A 13,583-nucleotide genomic window follows, 5' to 3' on the forward strand; every position below is an offset into this window, starting at 1 on the left:
TTCCAGGGCAAGGAGGCGTCAAGACCAGCCAACACCAGGGCAGCTGAGCCGCAGCTAGCACCTCGCATCCAGAACAGGGTGCAGACCTCCAGCAGCGCGGAGGGCAGGTGACGGCACGTTGTCACCACTTTTATCACCCAGCGTGACTGCCGGGACCACGTCAGTCAGAATCAAACCCACCCCTACTGGGGACATGACATGAAGGAACCCCGCTGACTTTGCCCAGGAGCGGAGCAGGAGCGCTCGCATCCCCAGCTGTGCGAAGGTGACTTTTGGCTGAGAAGTCACTGCCTTACAGGTGAGCACTGCAGCTCTGGCAGTTGCATCCACCACTACCCCCCTGACCTCAGCTGACCCCTGTTGCCCAACCCTGCCTCCCCCAACACCCAGGTCTCACGCCACGGCCTCATCCCCGGCACAGGAGGGCAGGCAGAACGAGCCCCGCCGCAACCCAACGCCTTGCTGGCAAAAGAGAGCCTGGCTCCCCACCGCCTGTCCGGCTCACCCCACCGCGCCACTGATTTCTGCAGGTGAGATCCCCACGGCAGATCCCCCAGAGCGCCTGTCCAGAAATTCAGCTTGGGATCGTGCTTCAGTTTTTACCTTTGAGTCGCTCATTGCTTCCAGCTGTCTCCACCGGTCGCTCTGCAGACAGTTCGGGAAGGGGACGAGGAAGCCTCCGCAGGGCCAGGCCTGCTTTCCAAGGAGAGAAATGAAACCCAGCTAAGGGGGCGGTTGTGGCCCCCGCTTGTCCCTCAGCGCCCGCTCGAGCGTTTGGCACATGAGGAAACCATCACAGGTGGCTGCGCGGTGAATAAAAACAGAGCATTTGTAGTGATGGCATCGCAAAACACGCTCCTCTTGCCGAGTTCAGAAGCAGGGGCAGAACAGATGGCTTGAGCTGTTCCACCCCGTTCGCTACCTGGGTTTTCGTAGAAAGGTCCCCCCGTGCCGACGGCCAGAGCCCCTGCGGAGCACGAGTCGGGGATGTCGCCTGGATTCAGCCCCGGTCTCGCTGCAGCCAGGGAGGGCACTGGGGCCGACCCCGCAGCCCTCACCCCCAAAGAGGGTCGTGTCCCCCCCCAGGCCCGCTGCAGCCCCCTGGTCTTCCCCGTCCCCCCCCGACGCTGCTCACCCCACCGCAGGGTGCTGCGGTTCCGCTCCAGCCAGGGGTCGGGACCACGGCGGCAGTGGGGTTTTGCCAAAGATCAGCCCCTGTTTCCAGTGGCAAGCGCAGGAGAGGCGAGAGCCCGGCAGGGAGCTGCTGTCCGGTCGCTGTCCTGTCCTGCACTGCCCCGGGCTCTGTGGAACACGCACTGACCCTGATGTCACCACTGTGTCGTCACAATGGGGTGGGGGCGGGTTGTCCGTGGGGACCGTTGCCAAGGAGGATCTAGCGACTACAGGGTGGCCAGGGTGGACTAAAAGGGGACTCTCTTCATCCAAGCAATGCTCAACTGGCTGATGGAGGGGGCCAGTCTGATCCTGCCCCCCGAGACCCTGCATCCCTGCAGATCCCTCTGCAACAAAAGGAAATCCTGAAAAACAACCAAGCGACCCCTTCATCTCAAATGTCGTTCTTCTTCTTCCTGCTGGTAACATTAGCAAAAAAACCCAACCAACCCAGAACGCAATAGTTTGAACCCATCCTGGTGCTCAGCAAAGTATGAATTTAACAAGTTTATCCTTCACACGCGCGGCTGATGGACCAGGATGGGTTGGGGATATTTCTCCCAAATCCTGCCAAAACAAATCCCACATGGAACTAAAGAGTTAACCCACGGCAGGGAGGATGTTTGTCTCCTTATGGGATTTAGTAGCCCCTTCACCTCCCCAGGTTGGTAGAGCAGGTAGGTGTTTGAGATGTCAAGCCAGCCATCAGGAAGTGGCTGTTTGTGCTCGGCTGATGTTTGAGAGTCAGCGAAACCACCTGAAAGAGGAGGCAGCCACCTCGCAATCTGACGATGCATCCTCGACTAGCCGGTGGACTGGCACAAATGATCCATAAAGCAGGGCAGGAGATTGAGATTAGACATTAGGAAGAAGTTCTTCACTACAAGGGCGGTGAGGCACCGGCACAGGTTGCCCAGGGAAGCTGTGGCTGCCCCCTCCCTGGCAGTGCTCAAGGCCAGGCTGGATGGGGCTGGGAGCGACCTGGTCTGGTGGAATGTGGGAGGATATTTATGAAATAAGGGACATGTGAACAATCCAGCCTTTCCAGAGAACCTGAGCTGGGACGTACCGGAACTGCTGAAAGCATGAACAACTTGCGGTGCAGGGGGCATGAACATCTTACAGGTGCAGGAGAAGAGACAGCCGCCATTAATGACGCAGTTTTAATTTCTCGAAGAAGATGGGTGTGAACATTTGTGAACGTGACTTGAACGTGACTCGCAATGTGGCCAATCAGGTAGGACTATGGGCTGTTATTTGCGATGAAGCCAATCAGTATTTATTGGGTGTGGTCGAGGGTTATAAATTGCACTGGAAACACGGAAATAAAGGTTCACTTGTTAGATCACATTGATCGTGTCAGTGTCCTCACGCAGCTCCCGCAGGTGGAAGGTGTCCCTACCCATGGCAGGGGGTTGGAACGAGATGGTCGTCGCCGAGGGGAGCTGCCCGCAGCCGGCCGAGCCCGCACCGGAGCGGCAGATGTCAGCGCACAGCGGCTTTTCCTGAGGGAAGGAGATGCCAGGGCCGCGGAGCGGCTCGCCTGGAGCCGGCAGCTCTCGTGGGAGACGCGGGCGAGACCTGGCCGTTGCCAGAACATCGCCGCCCTCCCTGACGCCTGGAAAAAGCGGCCTGGGGAGCGCTGCGACCAGAGTGTGCCGCGGCAGCCCCAGCAGCTGGTGGTGTGGGCAGCTGTGGTGGCAACCCGGGCAAGACCTGTTGGATGCAATGTGGCGAGCCAGGCAGAGGTCGCAGGTAAACCTGCAGGTGTCCAGGTCACAGGCTGCAGGGAATGCCACAGCCTCTCGCTGGCGGCGGGGGGCAGCCACGAGTACGGCCGGGTGCGGTGGGAGCGGGTAGACGATCTGCTCGGCCGAGTGGCCCAGCTGCACGACGAGGCTGCGAGGTTACAAGTGAAATGAAAAGGCTTCGGAGCATTAGGGAGGCTGAAGTGGAGACAGGCCGGTGGAACCAGGCTCTGCCCTCCCTACAACAGAAAGGGGGGCACCCACCAGAGCGCACCCAGGAAACAGGGGCCCCTGTATCCTGCCCCTGTCAGGGGGAAGACAGAAGCCTAAATGAAAGAAGTGAGCGGAGGCAAGTTGCCTGCAAGCGCCCTCCTTGCCTGCCTCACCTCCCCGGGTGCCTCTGAGAAAGAGATATGAGGCCCTGCTGGAAGACGGCCAGTCCAATGAGGGGGTGAATGCTCGAGAGCCTATGCCGGAGGTCTCACCACAGTCAGACAGGCCTTCCAGCCGTATAGCAACCTCCTCCACAAGGAAGAAGAGAAGAGTTCGAGTTGTTGGAGACTCACTCCTAAAGGGAACAGAGGGCCCAGTATGTGGGTTCGGCCCTCACCATAGGGAAGTCTGTAGTCTTCCTGGAGCCCGAATTAGGGATATCGCTAGGAAACTCCCCAACCTCGTGCGGTCATCAGACTACAACCCGCTACTGATCTTCCAGGCAGGAGGGGAGGAAGCTGCATCCCGTAGCCCGAGGGGAATGAAGAGAGACTTCGGGGCCTTGGGACAATTATTGAAAGAGTCTGGCGCGCAAGTTAATTTCTCTTCCCTCCTTCCAGTTGCGGGTGATGACACGGGAAGCAATAGCAGGATCCACGCTGTAAATACCTGGCTCCAGGACTGGGGCTACAGGCCGGGCTCTTGTGTGTTCTTTGATAATGGCTGGTTTTAGAAAACACCAGACCTGATGCTAATACGTGGGAAGGGCTTATCTTGTAGAGGGAAAAGGGTTCTAGGGCAACAATTAGCAGGGCTCGTAGCTAGAGCTTTAAAGTAGATTCGAAGGGGGATGGGGTTGTAGCTGGGTTTGCACCGGTGGGGCACTGTTCTAGTATTAGTGAGGACCGGAAGGCCTGCCATCCCCCTCGGGTGCAGTCGGCGTGCTCAGCTCGCTCCCTGAGATGCCTGTATGCCAGTGCACGCCGCACGGGGAATAAAGAGGAGGAGTCAGGAATCCGTGTCCGGTCAAGGGGTTACGATCTGGTGACAATTACAGAGACATGGTGGGACTGCTCACGTGACTGGAATGCGGTCATGGATGGCCGCGTCCTTTTCGGGAAAGACAGGCCAACAAGGCGAGGAGGTGGAGGTGGCGTTGCTCTTTCCATGAGGGAGCAGCTAGAACGTAGGGAGTTCTGTCCAGGGGTGGATGAGGAGCGGGTTGAGAGTTTGTGGGTGAGAATCAAGGGGCAGGCTAGCATGGGAGATACTGCCGTGGGTGTCTAGTACCGGCCACCCGATCAGGATGAGGAAGTTGATGAGGCCTTCTACAGGCAGCGGACAGCAGCCTGGCATTCACAGGCCCTGGTACTCGTGGGGGATTTTAATTACCCAGATATTTGCTGGGAGACCTACACAGCTAGCCATTCACAGTCCAGGAGGTTCCTCCAGTGCATCGATGAGAACTTCTTGATGCAAATGGTGGATGAGCCAACTAGGAGAGGAGCACTGCTAGAGCAGATCTTATAACAATCTTATCTCACTAGCAAGCAGGGTCTGGTTGAAGCGGTGAAGGTTGAGGGCAGCCCTTGGCTGCAGCCATCATGAGATGGCGGAGTTCAGGATCTTGTGCGGTAGGAAGAGAACACCAAGCAAGATCACAACCTTGGCCTTCAGCAGGGCCAACTTTGGCCTTTTCAAGCAATTGCTAGGGGAAATCCCATGGGGCAGGGTACTAGAAGGTAAAGGGGCCCAAGAGAGTCGGTTTCTATTCAAGGACCACTTTTTCCAGGCTCCAGATCGGAGCATGCCAGTGGGTAGGAAATCAAGAAAGGGAGGCAGGAGACCCACGTGGTTGAACAGGAAACTGATGGGCAAACTCAAGTGGAAGAAGAGAGTCTATAGATCTTGGAAGCAGGGGATGGCCACTTGGGAGGACTATAAGACTGTTGTCAGAGGATGTAGGGAGGCAACTAGGAAAGCTAAGGCCTCCTTGGAGTTAAGCCTTGCAAGGGAGGTCAAGGACAGCAGAAAGGGCTTCTTCAAATACATTGCAGACAAAACTAATGCTAGAGGCAATGTAGGCCCACTGCTGAATGAGGCGGGTGCCCTGGTGACAGAGGATACAGGGAAGGTGGAGCTACTGAACGCCTTCTTTGCCTCTGTCTATGCTGCTGGAGACTGTCCTCAGGAGCTCCAGAGCCCTGAGGCCCCAGAGGAAGTCAGGATAAAGGAGGAGATTGCCTTGATTGATGAGGACTGGGTTAGGGATCAATTAAGCAAGCTGGACATACACAAATGCATGGGCCCTGCTGGGATGCACACGCGGGTGCTGAGGGAGCTGGCACAAGTCATTGCTAGACCACTCTCCATTATCTTTGGTTAGTCGTGGGGAACAGGAGAGGTGCCTGAGGGCTGGAGGAAAGCAAATGTCAGTCCAGTCTTCAAAAAGGGCAAGAAGGAGGACCCGGGTAACTACAGACTGGTCAGCCTCACCTCCATCCCTGGAAAAGTGATGGAACAACTTACCCTCAGTGCTGCCTGTAGGCATATCAAGGATAAGAGAGTCGTTAGGAGCAGTCAACATGGCTTTACCAATGGAAGTCTGATAGCCTTTTATGAAGACGTAACCAGGTGGATGGATAGATGATGGTAGTGCAGTGGATGTGGTTTATCTTGATTTCGGTAAAGCACTTGACACTGTCTCCCACAGCATCCTCGCAGCAGAACTGAGGAAGTGTGGTCTGGATGACCGGGTAGTGAGGTGGCTTGTTTAATTGGTTGAAGGAAAGAAGTCAGAGAGCTGTGGTGAATGGGACAGAGTCTAGTTGGAGGCCTGGATCTGGTGGAGTCCCTCAGGGGTGGGTGCTGGGACCAGGACTCTTCGATATATTCGTCAATGACCTGGATGAGGGAACAGAGCACCCTGTCAGGAGGTTTGCTGCTGACACCAAACTGGGAGGAGTGGCTGACACCCCAGGAGGCTGTGCTGCCGTTCAGAAAGACCTGGACAGGCTGGAGAGCTGGGCGGGGAGACATTTAATGAACTACAACAAGGGCAAGTGCAGGGTCTCGCAGCTGGGAAAGAACAACCCCATGTCCCAGTAGAGGTTGGGGACTGAGCTGGTGGAGAATAGCGTAGCGGAAAGGGGCCTGGGGGGCCTGGTGGGCAGCAGGATGACCATGAGCCAGCAATGTGTCCTGGTGGCCAAGAAGGCCAATGGCATCCCGGGGGGTATGAGAAGGGGTGCGGTCAGTAGGTCGAGAGAGGTTCTCCTCCCCCTTCTCCTCTGCCCCGCTGAGAGCCCATCTGGAATAGCGTGTCCAGTTCTGGGCCCCTCAGTTCCAGAAGGACAGGGAACTGCTGGAAAGAGTCCAGCGCAGAGCCACAAAGGTGATGAAGGGGGTGGAACGTCTCCCTTCTGATGAAAGGCTGAGGGAGCTGGGTCTCTTGAGCTTGGAGAAGAGGAGACTGAGGGGTGACCTCATGGATGTTCATAAATACGTAAAGGGCGAGTGTCAGGAGGGTGGAGCCGGGCTCTTCTCGGTGACGTCCAATGACAGGACAAGGGGCAACAAGTGCAAGCTGGAGCACAGAAGATTCCACGTGAACATAAGGGAAAAACTTTTTAATTGTGAGGATGACAGAGCCCTGGAACAGGCTGCCCAGAGAGGTGGTGGAGTCTCCTTCTCTGGAGACGTTCAAAAGTTGCCCGGGCGCGTTCCTGTGTGACCTACTCTAGGTGGTCCTGCTCTGGCAGGGGGCTTGGACTGGATGATCTTTCGAGGTCCCTTGCAACCCCTGACATTCTGTGATCTCTTCTCTCGAAGGTCCCCTGCCAGGAGCACTGGCCCGCTCAGATTTGAAGCTGTCAGCACACGAAATCTTCAGTCTAGCCCTCCTCCTCTTGCCCGTGCCAGGAGCGTCGGCCTGCTGCTTCTCGTGCCTCTGGAGAATCAGCTGGCGCAGCTGCCCGTGGTCCAGCGGCACTTCCACTGCCCAAGAAAATGGCCAGCCGTCACGCACCCCGTCACAGGCCTGACATCCGTGGTGGGGCGGGGGAGGCTGGTTGGGGTTGGCTGGGAAGGACAGGGGTCAGCGGGGGATTGGGCGGGGCAGCCAGGGGGGAACGGGGCATTGGGCGTTGGCTGCGTGGCCACAGCCCCTCCCTCCCACCTCCCCCACTCACAGGCGCCGATGGCGTCGGCGGTGCCGTTCGGGGCGGGGGCCGTCGGGCAGAGCTGGGCGCGATCCATCCCCCAGAGGAGCTCGGTGCCGCCCAGCAGCGGGTGGGCGAAGGGCTGGGCCAGGTGGGAGCCCTCAGCCGATGTGTAGCGCAGGATGGACTCCTGCAGCAGGAGCTCGCGGGTCCTCTTCTCCAGGAGACCTGGGTGGGAGGGAGCACTGTCACGCAGGGCCCCTGCCCCAATCCGCCCCCGCCCGTCTGCTGAGCAGGGGCTCATCCTCTGGCTTCCCCAAGGCGGTGCCGTCCGGCAGCCTGTCTCCCCAGGGGCAAGGGCCCGAGGCCGGCTCCCGCACCCAGAGCCGAGAGGAGGGCTTGGGGCTCCACTGGCATCTTTCTAGAGCCGGCTTGGCTCCCGAGTTGACTGGCAATTTGGCACCCCAGAATTCGCATTAGGGACACCCATGCGTGACGGGGCAGAGGAAAAAACAAGAGCTCAATTAAAACACAGTGCAAGCGGGTGGTGGACACGCAGGGTCCAGGCCATGTGGCAGGGGAAGACGGGCAGCCCCGACCCACCCAGAATCTGCGCCAGGTTGTCTCCAAGCGGCCACGTTATCTTCGTAGCATCACAGCTGGTTTCTTTGAGCAGGGCCTCCACGCCAGATCTGAGCTGGCCCAGCAACTTGCTGCTCTCCTTGTATTTCTTTTCATACATGTTGGCTTCCTTGGTGGTTTCCATTATTTTTGCCTATCAACAAAGGTTTTGACAGGTGTCACCCCAGCCCCCTGCTCTTCCCCCACACCCCAGTGCTGGCCACTTCCAGGCTGGGCACTGGAGACATCCCACCCCATGCTCCCGTCCCTGCAGGGGAAAGGCTCTGCGTAGGGGAGCCCAAGCTCCCCGTGCCGCGCACGAGGCCGCAGGCGCTGGAGAGCCAGGGCTGGCAGGAGCCCTGCAGGCACCCTCTCACCATGCACTGGGAGACAGGGCTGCCAAAGCCAATGCAGGGCCCTTTTCTGCCCACGCCTGTCCAGCCCTTGACCAGAGCAGCGTTCATAAGACCAGACTCCCTGGCACACGTGGCAGGGCCGCGCTGCCCTTGCAGAGGGAAGGCCCGGCCGCCATACCTCCACTTCCTCCAGGCTCTCTTCCGCAGGCTCCTTGTCCACGATGAGGGCTGCAATCCTGCTCTGTGTAAACACAAGCACGAGAGAGGGGTATGGGCTGAGTGCCCACCAGATGTGCCTGACAGAGGCTGGGGACCATCCCTCTGCCCTGGCAGCAGGGACGTCCCACTTGACCCCCCCCCGGGGACCACTGTCACCAGGCCAGGGGGGCAGCTGATGACCTCACAACGGGCAGCCTTTCTCCCTCCAGCCAGCCCCACACATGGCCGAGGCACCTCTTGCCTTTCCTGGATCCTGCAGTCGTTTTGCTGGGTACACGGTGGCAGTATTGAGACCTTTTCAGATCCGAGAACGCCGCCTTCTGGCTCTGGGAGTTCTCTTTTAGCTGCCCCTTTGCCTTCCCCTAATCCCGCCCCTGTGGCAGGCTCTGAGCTGGGCTCTTGTGTGATTCCGGACACGTGGGAGAGGAAAAGCCCCAGCCCAGCAGCACCAGCTGAGAAAGGGGAGACGTGAAGGGCCTGGAACAGACCTGCTGGTCGTTGATCCTCTGCTGCATCTTCGCCATCTCCTTGTTGACCTCGATGGCGTAGCTGAAGCAGGAGAACTCCTTCTGATTCTCTGCGACAAAGCTGTCTATCAGCCGGTCGATGTCGCCGTTCTCCGCCTGCTCCAGCAGCTGCTGGTAAACTGGCATCAGGCTCTCGAAGCTCTCTGCTTCTGCTTGCCTCTGCCTGATGCGCTTGGCTGCCTTCAAGGCTGAGGGAGAGAGGGAGCGTCTGGGCTGCGCGTGTCCCCACGGCTGCCCTTGGCAGAGCCTTCCTTCACTCAGAAATTAAGCAAGGAGCTCACAGCCTGCATGGGAATGGGGCAAACACAGTGGCATCCCTCCCCAGCAGGATCAAAGGGGCCACGGCTGCACATGGAGGCGGGTCCCTGCTTCCCCATCCCTCCCTCTCCCCCAAGGGCACCCCAAGACGCAGGGGTTCAGGTGGCCTCCCTTGCTTATCCCTGTTTGTCTGTTTATTCTGTAGGGCAAAGGGTGGCTGAAGGAGCCTGCAGGCAGAGGAGACGTCCTGCCTTTGGGGTGCAGCGCTATAAGCCACCCCTTGCCAACCCTGCGCAGCCCTGGTTTGGGGTCCCCGTTGCACGGCATTTCTCTCATTTGCTACCTTTGTTCTTTTGGGCCTTTTCCTTCAACTCCGAGAGATCTCGCAGTTTGGTGTCCATGAAAGTTTTCATTTCGATCTGCGCCGTGCCAAGGACACGCTTCTGCCTTTCGTGCAGGGCAGCGTCTTTCCTCTGCTTTTCAGTCTCCTCTCTAGTTCTGTTCAGAGTCTCCATCCTGCACGCAGAAAGCAGCAGGTTACACCACGCGTAGTTAGAACGATTTCTCTTCCTGGCCGTCTCCGTGCCTGACCCAGCCAAGCCCCCGTGATGCTGTGCACATTGCCCAGCTCTCATCGCGATGCGGCTGTGTCAGCCCAAGGCCAGCAGCAAGCTGACAGAGCTCTTGGTGGGGTTTTGTACTTGGACACAGCACCCAGCTCCGGCAGCCCGGCTCACTTGGACCAGAGCTGGCTGGCCTCTGCTCCGCATCTGCTGCGTCCCCCTCTGTGGGCTCAGGTGGGACTCAGCGGACAGAGACTGCTCCGCGAGGCAGCTCACCCCATCCCGAGAAACCTCTGGGGCGGGTGGAGTAAATCACCCTGGAGGTACCGGTCTCCCTGCACTGACCAGGCACCCAGCCCTCGGCACCCAGCCCTCGGCACCCAGCCCTCGGCACCCAGCTCTAGACAAGAGCGGAGAATCCTCTCTCTCAAGTTGCCAGCGGTCTCTCTTGTCATCGCTACTCGACGCCGCCATTGCCCACCGGTGCCAAGTTTACCGCAGAGCGTTCGCAAGGCCACGTACCACTCCTCATAGGCTTCTGTGGATTGCTGAAGAGCGCTGTTCATCCTCCTGCGTTGCTTCTCCAGCTTCCTGTGGAGCTTAAAGAAGATGTTGTTCAAAGCAGCTTTCTGTATTTGGAGGCTTTCAATCTCTTCATGCAGCTGCTTGTTTCTGCTCACAGCGGTGTGGAAACGGACAGTGACCTGGGGAGAGAGAAGCAAGGGGTCTGAAGCTGCTGCGGGACTGGGGGGCTAGGTCTCTGCAGAAAGACCTCGACCAGGGCTGAGACAAACACGGGCCAAGGGATGTGAAGCTGGCCCTGCAGTATCCTCCTCCCTAAGGCTGGAGAGGCAACAGTAGGCCAGGCCGAGACCCGGAGCTGGCATTGTCCAAGGCAAGGTGGCCTCAGGCAGCTCGGCCGTGTCACTAAACAGGCGCAGGCCTTCAGGCTTCTTGGCAAGGCACAAGTGCTGCATTTGGGTCGCCAAGCTCGAAGGAGCCTTGGAGGGGTTCTGGGAGCAACCAGGCCAGGGGAACAAGCCAGGGCCTTTACGCAGCTTGTGGCAACCAAACGCATTTGCACCGTTACCCTTTGTCCTGACCAAAAGGCATGTTGCACACAGGCCCCAGTGCAGCCCCGCACACGGCCGCCAAAGGCCTGCCAAAGGTTTGCTTACGTTGTATAGAGACGTCTCCAGCGTCTCGGCCTGCTTTGGCAGCCGCTCGCTCCTCTTCACGTCCTTCACCTTTGCTGCTCTCCGCTTTTGACTCGCAATCTCTTGTTCCAGCTCTAATATCTGCGCACACAGAGGAAAAAAACCAAAGAAAGTATAATCTCCAGCCCTACGTTCTGGACTCTTGTCAGGCTGTCCTCAGGAGAAGTGAAGAGACATCTCTCGGGTGTCGCTGCTCCTCGATTTGCCACATCTCAGGCAGCACAGCTAAATGTTGCATTTTCAGAAGAACGACAAAAGTCAAGGGAAAAGCAGTGGGATGTTGCGTGACCCCAGGCAGGTGTGTGCCATCCAAGAGGAGCTGCAGAGAGCTGTGGGACAGCAAGGCTGAGAGTTGCGCCCCGTACTTTTCTGGCCAGCGATGCTGACTTGAATGGGAGCCTGGCTCTGTCCCTTTGTCAGTGGCACGTGTCTTTTGCCAGGAGGCAGCATTCTGTTCCGAGGCCTGAAGGAGATGCATTCTGCATCGAGGGGTTTCAGCCACGGGTCTCCCTCTGTGACTCTGCTCTGCTCTACCGTGCTCGGCCAGGGAATGGTTCAGATGCGTTACCTGCTTCTCCAGGGCAGCTAAGAGGGCTTTTCTCTCTCCAATCAGAGAGTCGTGCTTGGATTTGGACTGCAAAAGGCGGTGGAGCTCCGTACGATTCCTCTCATCCAGCATCACGTTCCTCCGGGACGTGATCTGGCTCAGCGTTGATAACACCTCCTTCTGTTCTTGAGCCAGCGACTCTATTTCTTGCCTGTAAAAACAAAACAACAAATAACATGGAGCACATCCCACCTGCAACGCCGGAGCAGGTCCTTGCCCCTCCCCACCTCAGCACCAGGGTCCCCACATCTCTGCCTGGAGGAACTTTCCGGGCACAACGCAGCCGAGCCAAGCTGCACTTACTCCTGGGCCTGCAGCTGACGCCTCGTCTTGGCACCATAGGACCTGTTCTTCTCCCCAGCTCTCCGAAACTGCACCTGCAGTCTCCTGAACTCGCCTTCAGCCAGCTTGTCCTGCTCCTTCTCCGGGAAGGCTGAAAGCTTCTGCCTCAAAGAGAGCGCGCCCTGCTGACACAGAGAGGGAGAGCTCAGTCACTTGAGCAAACCCCACCAGCAGTGGTAGACAGCGGAGCTGGGCACGGGGCAGTGGGTTAATGGCATCACCACCTCCAGCTCTTCGTCACCACCTTCAGCTCTTCACTGGCACCGAAGATATTCAGTACCCTCCCAAACACTGAGCCACACAAACCAACTCCATGAGCGCTTCTGATCCACTTCAGAGCAAAGGCGGCCAGGCGCTGTGCTCTTGGGTAACCCCCCGCCATGCTAGCACCACTTTCCAGGGCAAGGAGGCGTCAAGACCAGCCAACACCAGGGCAGCTGAGCCGCAGCTAGCACCTCACATCCAGAACAGGGTGCAGACCTCCAGCAGCGCGGAGGGCAGGTGACGGCACGTTGTCACCACTTTTATCACCCAGCGTGACTGCCGGGACCACGTCAGTCAGAATCAAACCCACCCCTACTGGGGACATGACATGAAGGAACCCCGCTGACTTTGCCCAGGAGCGGAGCAGGAGCGCTCGCATCCCCAGCTGTGCGAAGGTGACTTGTAGCTGAGAAGTCACTGCCTTACAGGTGAGCACTGCAGCTCTGGCAGTTGCATCCACCACTACCCCCCTGACCTCAGCTGACCCCTGTTGCCCAACCCTGCCTCCCCCAACACCCAGGTCTCACGCCACGGCCTCATCCCCGGCACAGGAGGGCAGGCAGAACGAGCCCCGCCGCAACCCAACGCCTTGCTGGCAAAAGAGAGCCTGGCTCCCCACCGCCTGTCCGGCACACCCCACCGCGCCACTGATTTCTGCAGGTGAGATCCCCACGGCAGATCCCCCAGAGCGCCTGTCCAGAAATTCAGCTTGGGATCGTGCTTCAGTTTTTACCTTTGAGTCGCTCATTGCTTCCAGCTGTCTCCACCGGTCGCTCTGCAGACAGTTCGGGAAGGGGACGAGGAAGCCTCCGCAGGGCCAGGCCTGCTTTCCAAGGAGAGAAATGAAACCCGGCTAAGGGGGCGGTTGTGGCCCCCGCTTGTCCCTCAGCACCCGCTCGAGCGTTTGGCACATGAGGAAACCATCACAGGTGGCTGCGCGGTGAATAAAAACAGAGCATTTGTAGTGATGGCATCGCAAAACACGCTCCTCTTGCCGAGTTCAGAAGCAGGGGCAGAACAGATGGCTTGAGCTGTTCCACCCCGTTCGCTACCTGGGTTTTCGTAGAAAGGTCCCCCCGTGCCGACGGCCAGAGCCCCTGCGGAGCACGAGTCGGGGATGTCGCCTGGATTCAGCCCCGGTCTCGCTGCAGCCAGGGAGGGCACTGGGGCCGACCCCGCAGCCCTCACCCCCAAAGAGGGTCGTGTCCCCCCCCAGGCCCGCTGCAGCCCCCTGGTCTTCCCCGTCCCCCCCGACGCTGCTCACCCCACCGCAGGGTGCTGCGGTTCCGCTCCAGCCAGGGGTCGGGACCACGGC

At 58.7% G+C, this 13,583-nt stretch overlaps 1 protein-coding gene across 1 annotated transcript; it reads right to left on the bottom strand.

Annotated features, from left to right (window-relative positions):
* Window positions 1–8,852: 8,852 nt before the first annotated feature.
* Window positions 8,853–12,386, bottom strand: LOC147414330 (uncharacterized). The gene is made up of 7 exons (XM_086474007.1): window positions 12,249–12,386; window positions 11,966–12,153; window positions 11,624–11,813; window positions 10,603–11,136; window positions 10,361–10,542; window positions 9,619–9,791; window positions 8,853–9,205 (listed from the first exon to the last, which is right to left on the bottom strand). The coding sequence occupies exons 1-7, from the start codon at window positions 12,384–12,386 to the stop codon at window positions 8,853–8,855; spliced, it is 1,758 nt and encodes a 585-aa protein (XP_086330133.1).
* Between the last annotated feature and the right edge of the window lie 1,197 nt (window positions 12,387–13,583).

The sequence above is a fragment of the Leptosomus discolor genome, chromosome 16 (assembly GCF_034619465.1).
Source record: "Leptosomus discolor isolate bLepDis1 chromosome 16, bLepDis1.hap2, whole genome shotgun sequence".
Taxonomy (NCBI): Eukaryota; Metazoa; Chordata; class Aves; order Leptosomiformes; family Leptosomidae; genus Leptosomus; species Leptosomus discolor.